This window comes from Pseudonaja textilis, chromosome 4 (assembly GCF_049901715.1).
Source record: "Pseudonaja textilis isolate UNSWEBS1 chromosome 4, rPseTex1.2, whole genome shotgun sequence".
Lineage (NCBI taxonomy): Eukaryota > Metazoa > Chordata > Lepidosauria > Squamata > Elapidae > Pseudonaja > Pseudonaja textilis.
The window spans coordinates 41364060-41376237 of record NC_141993.1 but is presented as its reverse complement, the minus strand read 5'-3'; the positions used below and the strand labels follow the sequence as shown (position 1 = coordinate 41376237).

The following is a 12178-nucleotide window of genomic DNA, read 5'->3' as shown; positions in this document are numbered from 1 at the left end:
GGAGAAAAAAAAAATCTGACCTCTGCCCTAACTTTGTTCCTGTGGTATTTGTTATGGAATGGGGATTGGCATCTTAGGAAAGCTCATCTTTTCTTGCTTTTCTTCTCTATGTTATCATTCAGGTGTGATAAACCTTTGAAGAATGCCAGCTTTCAAGAACATAGTCTGAATATTCTACAAGCACAAAAAAACTTAAATTTAGATGAGGAAAGTTTAAAAAAAAGAATGTGAAAGAAATACTCTGGCGTGTCACCTTTTTCAATCTATTGTTTTTTATGATATGCTTTGTTTCTGAAGTTGCTCATATCTTTTGAAAATGTACTTGAATTTAGTATGTTACCTCATTATTCACTATGTCTCTTAAATTGTTCTACAACTGAGGAAGAATTAGAACCAATTGTAAATATAATCCTACTTTATTCACAGTAATTATTTTTTCAATAGTATTATCTGCAGTGGAAAATTATTTGAGAGAAAAGAAATTCTGCTAAAGACGTAAAATATTCAATCATTTCCTGAATTTTATACTGATGCATATTTTCAAAATGCTTAGTATATATGCATTAATACACATCACAGGTGCTAACTTGTACAGTCAGGGAAATACTAGAGGCCTTGTTTGGAAATAATACATTTATTCCTAACAGGACATTGTTAAATTGTGTGTTATGTTGACAGTGCCAGAAGCAAATGCAAAAATAGCAGTATTAGATATGGGCCAATGAACAAAGAAAAAGCCAGGGCAAGTTGCGGAATTTAATCTTAGAAGTCTGCTGTGTAAAATTATGTAATGATGTTCTTCTTTTTAATTCCAGTTGGGGTATAAAGGCACCACCTTAAAAGTCGAAGCTGATTAAATTCATTTATTATACAAATGAAGAAATGTTCTCTACAAAATGCTACAGCATTAGTGACATTATAAAACAACAAACACAAGCCTCAACGTATTATGGGTCTACTTATAAATCATGACATTTGCAAGATGAATGCCCTTCTAAGAAACAAAATTGCTACAGAATTTAGAATTAAGGCTCACACATGCTTTATACATTGACTAGCTTTTTTAATAAAGCAAACTCAAGTTATTACAATAATTTAATATTCTCTTGTCAACCAGAGAACTCAGATTATTGACTTCTACTAAACAAGCAATGTTAATAGAGAACTGCCAATGTCCATGAACACCTCATGTTACATTGTGTGATGGATGGAAGTTCAAAGCACAGATAGAAATAGATGAGTACACATAATCTGATTCTCTTTTTTTTCATTGCATCTCCTTACATATAAGGAAAAAAAATGTCCTTGGATATATCTAGAAAGGAGAGTTAAGAAAAATGATTTTGGAATATCTACACACTTCTCAATGAATAAGGTTAATGCGAGAAGACATGAAACAATGGTGTCAGACACATATATATTTGATTTCCATTTACTATGTCAAGATACTTAGCATTTATTTTATTAAAATGAAACTTGCAGTTTTATGACTGCCCAATTAATTTACATAATTAATTCTTCTAGAATGTTCTGAAGGAATGGAATTCCATCGAGGCAACAGAAGCAAGAACATAGAAAGCAATGTATTCCCTAAGTGAAGTTCTAATATGCAATATTAGGGTGTGTGTGCTGAATTCTATAAGAGGCTATACCGAAATGATTTTTCACAGCACCACAGTCTTTGTGTGGGAAGAATGTCAGTGGGTGTAGTCTATGGTTCAAGTGTATCTGCAGCTTGGAAAAGCAACTATGGAACATTCAATACTAAAGCCATTTGTAATCATCACTAATTCTTGGTAGTAAGATGAACATTTCAGCTTCCCTCTTATTTTTCTGAAATTAAAAAGATTCAAATACCATAGGAATAACATACGCTTTGCCTACAACTGTTTTCCAGATTCCTGCTACCTATCTTCTGTCTAGGAAGGTTTTGGGGGAAATGTTCTGGCCTAAATTTAGAAGTACCAAATGGACTTTTATAGAAAACAGTGAGCATAGACTTTTTGACACAGACTATCAGTCAAAATCCCTTAGAGTCAAACTTAAATGTTTCCTTAGAAGAAAGGTTACTACTTGGTGAAATTGTTTTTTCCTGAATAACTAGTTATTCAAGGGGAAAAAAACCTTCTTCATTGAGTAAGAACCTTTCTTGACAAAATCACGAACTAGGCTGAACTGAAGTTGCCAACATTTTATTGGAAGAATTCCAGTACTTCTAAAGCAGGCCTGACAAACTAGAATTCTGCAACATCTCTCACAATAAAAGTTCCATGCAGATATATCTACATTTTATTTCTACCAGTTATGCACCAGAACTGCAAAATTAAATTAAATTACTTCGCAATACATGTTCAAAAATCACACTTGTTGCTTTGTTAATTTAGAATTACATTAAACTCTTATTTTAGGAACTCATACAGCAAACACAGAAATTGTCCCATTTTCCCCTGCAACAACAACCTTTTATGGCGGTTTATCATTTCTGGAAACAATCTTTCTTTTCTAAAATGGGGGAGTCCTCTGAATTTTTCTTCTATAAATCTTCAGAGAAATCTAAAAGTCACTAAATTAAATCATTTGCTTCAGACTACCATCACCTGTTTCAACAGCACTTCAATATGCAAAATAATTCTTAACATGTACCTCGTTAGGTAGTGAACCCCTAGTGTGTTTAAATTATTTTCCCCCACTGCTTTTCTTGTAAAATTTCAAGTTAGGACCCTTTAAGATAGGCAACCTCTGAACTGAAATTGTATTTCACTTCAATCATTCTCAAGGTCTTCCCTAAACAGATTCCTCACTTTCACAGTAACCTTGGGAACAGACCTTAGGAGTAGCACCTTTAATTCAAAAAATGATTGCCCAGAAGATACCTTTTAATCATACTACACATTAAAAACAAATAAGGAACAGACACATTAAAAACAAATAAGGAACAGACAATGGAAAAGAAATCTGAGTGCTCCCCTCCCCTTATTTTCCCAAGGTCTTTCAGTCTAAACCCGTTAAGGTACATATGAATTAAATTACCTTTTTCTTTTACCATGATAGAAAAAAAGGTCAGCAGCAGCAGCAGCAGTGAAAAGGCAGAATTTTAACTGAAATGTTTTTCAAACACAGACATATATACATACATATGTATGCACACGTTCCTTCTTTTCCAGCAGCAATGAACAAAAAAAAAATGCCCAGAAGGCTGACTGTCCCAGAGAGCTATATATTATTTCTCCCACCAGATCTGATGTAATCAAAATGCTTGGTGTCGTCTTTCTCTCTTTCTCTTTTTTAACTCTCACCACTTTGCTTTTCTGCAACTCTTTTATTTGTTCTAACAACACTTCATTCCCAGATCATGAACTCTGCTCCCTCTGAATGGGAGGGAGAGAACTCAGCAACAGCCACCGAGTAAGGAAGAAGAAATTTCACCATCTCTAATCCAGTCCTTGGCATAACCTTCTAACAAGTTGCAAAAGAGATGGTAAGCTAGAACTCCCTCAAGTGACAGATTTCAGAAATGTCATGGGAACTGCTTCTAGGGACAACAGGGACAGGAGAGATTTATATTAGAGTGAGCAGGCACGTGTTCTTATTGATCTCTCTTGCAGTCAAACTAAGTGAGAAGAAAATCTGTCATAAATATACAAGGCATGCCAAGAATCTTTTGTACCTTTTTTGCTTTCATTAGGTACAAAACAGAAAAAAATACAAAAGGTTATGCAAATAGAATATCACTAAAAGAAAATGAATAAAAATATATAGGCATACTCATACTCATATATATGAAAATAAAAGTTCTATATAAGCATTTCAATTAATGGTAGCTTCTTTCACTGTAATTTTTCATAGCTAATGTATGTCAATAAGTGATTCATTGGTACATTATTAAAACTTCAACTCCAACACCGAATAGTTGAGGCTGAACGGTATAGTTCCAAGTAAGGTACAAACAACCTTTCTTCTTTGTCCAAATACAGCACTGTATCAATTTCAATGCAATGGGAATATAGCTGAAGACAGTCTTCTTAAAGCAGCTGCACCTTTGTTCATTGCTTTAAGGGGTGATTAATGTAGGGAAAGCAAGGCATCCAACTCTGGTGATAAACAGCTTTCAAAGAATGTACGGGGAACTCTCATGGTATTCACAGCATTTTCCCCAAAAGCTTGAATTCTGGCACTAGAGTCATCTGGTAAATGATCACAGCCATTTGTTTGATAGAGGGACAGATGGCTGGTACTTTTCAGAAAGCTGAGAATGTACAATCATTGTTAAATTTTATTTGCTGCAAATATTTTCAAGATTGTTTCTTTTTTTTAAAAAAAAAAGCATATTACTAGGTATGACAAAGATAAAGCCATCTGGATTTTCTTCTTTCTTTAGTTATCTAATTCTGCAATTGACAAAGATGAGTCAGGAAGGAAACATGCATAAGAAAATGTTGGTATTATTTCTTAATCAGTAGTTCAGCTTCTAGAGTCACTCATAGTTAAGTAGCAGAATCACAGCCCCAAAGAACTGACATTCCAATTCTTGTGGCTGATTAAATTACTAAAAATAGTTCTAGGGCCTCACAGCATGATAATAGGTTGACACTGTTGTGCACTTAGAATGCTGACCTGCCTTAGATATAGCAATAAACAACGGCTAATTTATTATTTATTCTATTTAAAGTATTTATATGCTGCCATATAAAAATACAAATAAAATAAAGTACATTTGAAAAATGAATCCTGGAATACTACTGTAAAACAAGAATCATTCAAAAGATTAAAGCAATTAAAATTAAGCCAGTTAAAAGGCATGAATAGATGAATAAATTTTAAACGCTGACAATAATGAAGAAGGAACCTGCTGTAATTTTGATATCTTGTTTCGCAACATTCGCTCAAATAAAGAGAAAACTGGATGTTGTGGAATGTAAGTGCAGTGAGACTGTGAAAAGGTGCCCTTTGATGATATAACATTGTGATGTGGACTATACAGAAGTAGAAGACCTGCAAGTTGCTCATCCTAAGCTAAGATACTGCGTATCAGTGTTTACACTTTGATATTGAAGGTAACAGACAATCAACAGAGCTGATCCAGAAAAAAATGTACAGGGGTCCTTCAGAAGGTGTCACTTCTCTTATTGCCTTGCTACTTGCATTCTAAACTAGGTACCTTCAGGAGCCACCACTGAAGAAGTCTTGATAATAATCCAACTCTGAGGTACTTGTGTATGAATCACTGAAGCCAGGTCCTTCTCCTTCAAAGGTGGTTTGTTAACTGAAGCTGATAAAAGTTCCCTTTGAGATGATATACACAACTGTCTACCATCAACGCTGCATCCTGGACCCCAAAAGTACAAAAGCTTTGGGCTAGCCATCCTTTTCTTCTCTTTAGCAATGGTATTAGATTTTTGCTTTCAATTTAAATTGAAGAGTTTAATGTTGAAACCCATCAATTATAGTTGATTTTAACTATGATTAGGCATCTTACATGAGGTTGAATTATATTAACTATCGGTAATTTTCTTAGTTCAGTGATAGCACTGAACATTTAATGATCCTTAACTGAAATAAAGATGCCTAATTTGTCCTAAGCATTCTGTAAGGAATACATAATAATTAGCCATAGTTTACTATTACATAAAAATAGGGCCACTATTATTTGCCATATGTATTTTGAACTATGAAAGATGTCTATTACTTGGTTAACGTACTTTCCTAAACTGCCTTAGTATTCCCTTCTATATCCCACCTATTCTTGTACATTAAAAAAAAAAAACAGCCTTGGTTGCAATGTTCTTATTAGAAATGCTTCCCTCAGTAAAAATTATTTTCCATTCCAAAGGTTTCTGACGTGTAACAGCAACTGCTAGAGACTGGAACATTAGATCATCAAATGGCCATGTCCCCCTTTTCACATGTGATCAGGATTAACACCGTTGTGTTTCATCCCTTTTCCTGTTTCAACCATTCTCTATAGCAGCCAGACGAGCAAATGAGACTATCCACCTAACTTACAAATAAAAAAAGATTTATTAGATTTGTGACATTATTAGAAATAATCCCTTAGTACATGATAAAAGCACTGCCAAACGGTAGCTTAAATAAAACTGATGGGGAAGATTAGATGTATGTGTGCATGGAAAATCCAGGTGCAGGTTACCCAAGCTGTATTGCCAGAGCATGGTATCTTTTTCCTCTAATACCAAATTTGCCTGTGATCCCTAAGCTATTTTTAAGAATAGTAAGAAAACCAGCCAAACATAATTAAACAAGACTCCTTCCATGCTTGTGTTTTAGAAAAGAAGAGAAAGTCAGGATCTGTCAATGAAGATTCTCAGTTGTCAAGGTCATGGTTGTCCCAAAGGTGGTTTTCTAAAGGCAACTTGACTTTTGGGGATTTTTTCCTTTGAAAATGTTTAGTTTCTCATACAAGGACCTTTCTTCAGTTGTGACTGAATGGTGGAGAATAGAAGGATTTATATTCTTATCAGGATCTGCTGAATCCATTAATTATGACTTTTGGTTATGAGAATTCCAATATTTTGTATATAGAACTTTTTCTGTTTGGATAGAGGGGCTTTTGATTCATTTGTAAGAAGGATATTGTGATTTTTTTTTAAAGAACATCAGTGCCCAATTAAAACATGAATGCTTACATATCTTTAATTTTATGATCTACTTCAGAAAAAAAACTTCAACTGGAGCTTGACAGTTGTTTTTTTACAGACTTGCTAAGGTACCCCTTTCTTTTTCTAGAATGTTTTTCAGCTGTTTTTTCTGCTCTGCAAACTCTGGTGGTAAAGTTCCCCTATCTAAGGACTGATGAGACCCAAAGTTTCTTAGCTTCTTAGCTTCTGCTGATGCCTACACCAATCATCTCTAGCAGTGTTTCACAACTTTAAAATGGGTGGACTGATTCACAGAATTCTGGCTGGAGAATTCAGAGAATAGAGTCCACCAAGTTTAAAATTGAGAAACTCCAGCTTACAGCATTGCCAAGGGAATTGTTCCATTTTCTATTTAGTTCCATTTCCTATAGTTTCATTTCCTATTTAGATAACTAGTGAAATACCTTGTCCACAAGTATAGTATAGCAATGATGTAAAGAAAGTGAAAGTACACCTTTTTTCCTTATGCTGTCTGTTATCACATCAATTCTAAGTAGTTTTCACTCTCAAATGTACTTTAAGACATTCATACACCCACACACCCACCACACACAGAGGGATGGAGGGAGGGAGGGAGAAAGAGAGGTTGAAACAGATTGTAGAATTATGGACCACTGACATTTTGAAAGAAACAAGAAAAAGACATGCAACTAATCTATACAATGTTTGACATATGATTTGTCTTTGAACTGGAAGTCTAAAATGATTAAGCAGCCTGGCTGAAATACTGGCAGTTTATAAGTTTTAATCATCCCAAAAGGAATCTGCCACAATGAATAACATGCTACACTTAGCAGTGATATGTTTAATTTGACCTCACTCCAATCACAGGGGAGGTATTTGCTTTTGGTCATCTTGTCTTCAGAGAAGGAGAGTCTTCTTGTAACTATTACTTTAAAATTTTGGGCCCTCTACAGTCTCATAACAGTTACCGAACAATATGGTGAAGTATATTCTTACAATGATGGAATTGCATAAAAAAGGAGGAGGAGGTCAATATTGTCCACATTAAAAATATATATTTTAGTACATTGATGGTAGGAAGGTCTGTTGGCATATATTTGAATTTCTGGACAGCCCGTGTATTGCAGGATTGAGCCTACATTTAGATTCACTATATATTACATCATTATAAAAGACTACTTCTTTGCACTGTGGTTCACAGCTTAAACTTGCCAAAATGATGAAATAAAAGGGGCTTTCATTGAAAGACGATGAATATTATTTTCTTTATTCAGAGATAGTTTGTATGGCTTACAACCAGTTTGAAGAAGATAGCAAATCTATTTATCAGTCACACACTCACCCATTATTTGAACCTTAGTTGCATTTGATTTTCCCCCACAGAAGATTAACTCCAGGGTAGTTACTTTATGAGAGCTGGTAATATCAGGGATACTATCAAAGGGACTAGAATGCCTACTGATCAAACTAAAATACACAACTTTTCCTTTTGGGCTGAGTATTTAAAACCAGTCTCTTTCAAATCTTGCATCTTTCTGAATGCTAGGTGCTACTGGAATGACAGACCTGGAGGCTTCCTTGAACTGTCATGTCTTCCATGCCATGGAAGGTGATATCCAAGCTGGGAGAGATGGCCGGACAAAGTGGAAGGGACTCAAACAATTGACAGGCTTTAAGGAGATTGTACAACGCAGTTTAGAGACAGATTCCCATGGTATCTTAGAACGCCCTAAGTCACAGGTGCCAAACTTGTGGTGTCATGTTACCATCATGTGATGTTTCGTGATATTTTTTTCCTTTGGGAAGCTGGGATGGCTGTGGCCTGAGCATGAGGAATCCAATCCACAGGCCGACAGTTTGACACCCTTGCCCTAAGTGGTAACAGTGCAGTTGTCATCCATGCAATTATTCTTTCTGCACCTATCAACTGAAACTTAATTTGCACATTGTGGCTGGGGATATATTTCTAAGCAATGTGTAACCCACAGCAAGCCTGTAATGTTATTTTATACATGGATTTAGCATTCCTTATCAAGAGTGCTAACCCTGTGTTTAAAAATAGCCCATCTAACCTGCTGCTTGGCACAGCCCTCATAACCTGCCTGTCAGCAAAAGCTCCAAGCCATATTGACCTAGAAATCTAGGAGTACAAGGGATACAAGGGATCTCACTGTCCAAAGCTAATGTCTCTTGAGGATATGCCATACATCACAGTGGAAGTGACATGCTGTAGATCAGATGAAAACATGGTAAAGCCACAGAGGAAAAATGAAAAGATTCAGTTTTCAAGAAAAGGAAAGAACAGGTAGTCCTCAACTTATGACCACAATTGAGCCCAAAATTTCTGTTGTTAAGTGAGATGTTTGTTAAGTGAATTTTGTCCCATTTTGCAACCTTATTTGCCAAGTTGTTAAGTGAATCACTGAAGTTGATAAAGTAATCTGGCTTTCCCATTGATTTTGCTTGTCAGAAGGTTACAAAAGGTGACCATGGGACACAGCAACAGTCATATGTATGAACCAATTGCTAAGAATCTGAACTTTGATGACATGATCATAGGGATACTTCAAAGGTCATAACTGTGAAAAAACAGTCATAAGTCAATGAGTGAGCTCTTAAAAGGAATCTTCCAAAAAGATTACTTGATCTTGAAAATGGGGAACATGCAAAAATGAATATTCAAAACCAAACAGAGTTACTCTGCCAGAAGCCCATGTTTATAAGAGGGACATTGAAAGGAATGGCACAAAAGTTAATCAGTAATGTTAAATCCCATAAATTTCATAGTAATTTGGGGGGGTGGGGTAGGGGAAGCTCTATGTTAATGTTTCAGTTCAATTAGTTGCAAATCAAACATAATATATTAGGACAGAATTTCTTAAAATTGGCTTAACTTGTCTGCAAACTGTTATGGTTAACATCTGTGCTGATGTGAAACATTAAAGCAACTGAAAAAAAATCAAAGAGAAAGAGTCAGATGTGGAAACTAAGAGAAGCATATAAGAGAAGCAGCTGGTCATTTCACCTCACCATTCCTTTGTCCGAAAGATAAAATAAGTGCAAAAAGTTACAAACAATATAGAATGTGGAAGGAAAGGAAAAGGATCTTATGGGACTTGTGAAGAATAAGTAAGACAGTAGAAATAGTTATTCCATTGTGCAAAGGCATTTTTAAGACTAGCAAAAATAGGGAACTTGGACAATGCTGGATTTCAGTGTCAAAATATTTTCAGACACTCTCTTCCACAAAAATGATTCAGAAATTATTATTACATTCAGAAAATGTAAACATGATTTCAAATTGAAACAAAGTAAGTTTAGGGTCCAAATTAGATCCATCTTTTCTTAGGTAGGCTTTTTCTCTTGGGTGCAATATGGTACAATACAATACAGACAAGGTTTTTTTTTTAGAAATAGAAGATGTATTTATTGTTCTACTGAACAACCTCATCAAGCTTCTTGGAAGGAAAATTCAATTATTGGTTAGACAGTGCAAGAAGTAATTGCAAATAAATAGATTTAAAGCAATGTATTATGATCTGCATAAACTGTTAGTATTTTTAACCAAAACAAATTAGTTTCCAAACCAATTTATTAAAAGTGTAATTCTATACACATTTGCCTAAAAATGAACAACACAAATATATTTTGTAATGTATTTACTATTGTTAAACTGAAGATATTTTAGATTTATATTTCTGTACACTGCCGTGTAACTATCTGTTTAGAAACCTAAAGGAAAAGCTAAGGAAGTTAAAGAAGAGCAAGGCAAATTGGATATTAAAACACAAATAGCCAATAGAAGAAAGGATAATCTGAAAGGAACAAAGACAAAAATATGAGGAAGAAGTTTTTTTAAAAAGAGCTGTTGGAAGATACAAGAGGCAATATTACATTATTGAGGAAGTAAAGTATACCCCAAAAAAGTCAATATGTGTTTTATCTGTTACAGAAAGGGCTTTGATCGTATCAATCATGTCAAGCTATGGAAAGTGATTAGAAAAATCATACTCCAAAAACATTGTACTCATGAAAAATCTATACACCGGTCAGGTCATAAAACATGGCAAAAAATAGCTCCAGGCTATCAAAAGAATGTATAGTTTCTATTTATTTGCCCTATATGCTGAGTTTGTGTTGAATGATGTTGAATTGGAATAAGATTTTTAAAAATATCAATAACCTGAAGAATATTAATGATACTACTGTTAGTTGAAAGTACAAGTTATCTGAAAGCTCTTGTCATGACAACCAAGGAGAACAATGAAAAAGGGAACTGGGATTAAATGTAAATGATTTACAACAAACCAGCCTTAGAACTAATAATGAAGTGGATAAGTAATATTTATCAATCAAGAAATATGATGCAGATTAGTATTTTGTAGCGTTGCAATGAAGTCCTTGAAAAAGATATTCAGATATTCAGATGCTGAAATGATCAGAATCATGCAGGCAATATTTTTCTCTGTGAGATTTTATAGAAACAAAAGTGGAATTTTGAAGAAACAGAACAAAAAGACTATTAATGACTTTGATATTAGAAATGACTTCTAGATAACAAATAAAAGAAAAAAGGAGGATCATTAAACATATCAACACAGAGCTCCCACTTGAAGCATAAATAAGCCGGCTGATTATTATACTTCAGACATTATGTAAAGACCTAACTCTTTGGAGAATGCTGCAAAAAGTGGAAGGAAAAGGAAGAGGATAACCCGAAGCAAGATGGATGAACTCAATTATAGACACAAAAGGTGCATCATTGGAAGATCTGATCAGTTGGGGACAGATTATTTTGGAGAAAATCTATCCATGTGGTTGCTAAGAATCAGCACAAAATTGATGGCAAATGATGGAACAAGTATGAAATCAATGCAAACTAATTCAGGACTATGTTGATAAGTATTTTGCATGTAAACTGAGGACAGTGAAAAATGATTAAATGGGATTTTATTTATGCATTTGCCACCAATTTTCTTTGTATTCAACAGGTGTTTTTATCCTTTTCAATTCCTGTTTTACCATTTGGAAAACAGAGATAATGACCACTATTATAAAACACTTTAATCTTTTACAATGACAGAGATGAGCAATTTCAATGCAAGAACATTCATCCCACCACCTCTTTTATTTGATACTGGCAGATATTGCATCAATTAAAATGGGGGAAAAGCAGTGAATAAATCTGCTACTCTGGAACAAGAATAGTTAGAGCTGGTATCTACCTACTTTAAGAGGATGCGAATGTTATGCTTATTATTATTTAAAATTACCATCATCCTGTAATAGAAGCTCAAGGCATTTGAAATTCAAATTTCAATTCAAATATTTGAAATTTATTTGATTATGCTACCTTTTCTGATCAAATTCAATACTCAAGGAAGCTTATAATTCAAAACAATAAACACAGACAAGTATAAAAATACTAACTAAATCTTGAAGCCGAAACAGTTAATGGTGAACAACTAGAACTAAAGATACTATGATACAATCTTGTTTGCACGATGATCATTGTATTACATTACACTTTTTTGTTGAACATAGTTCTCTTACTCTCC

The 12178-nt window shown here is 34.3% G+C and overlaps 1 protein-coding gene across 39 annotated transcripts in view; it reads right to left on the bottom strand.

Moving 5' to 3' along the window:
* ABLIM1 (actin binding LIM protein 1) overlaps positions 1–12178 on the bottom strand; it is a 200855-nt gene that overhangs the window by 126176 nt on the left and 62501 nt on the right. For 4 of the 39 annotated variants that reach the window (XM_087932685.1, XM_087932694.1, XM_087932696.1 and 1 more), the window contains exon 1: positions 3031–3414. The exons of the other annotated variants lie outside the window; for them this stretch is intronic. In XM_087932685.1, coding sequence (XP_087788811.1) covers positions 3031–3046 — 16 coding nt within the window. In that variant the 5' untranslated portion in view covers positions 3047–3414. Of the gene's footprint in view, positions 1–3030; positions 3415–12178 lie in introns of those variants that run through there. 39 annotated transcript variants of the gene reach the window in all.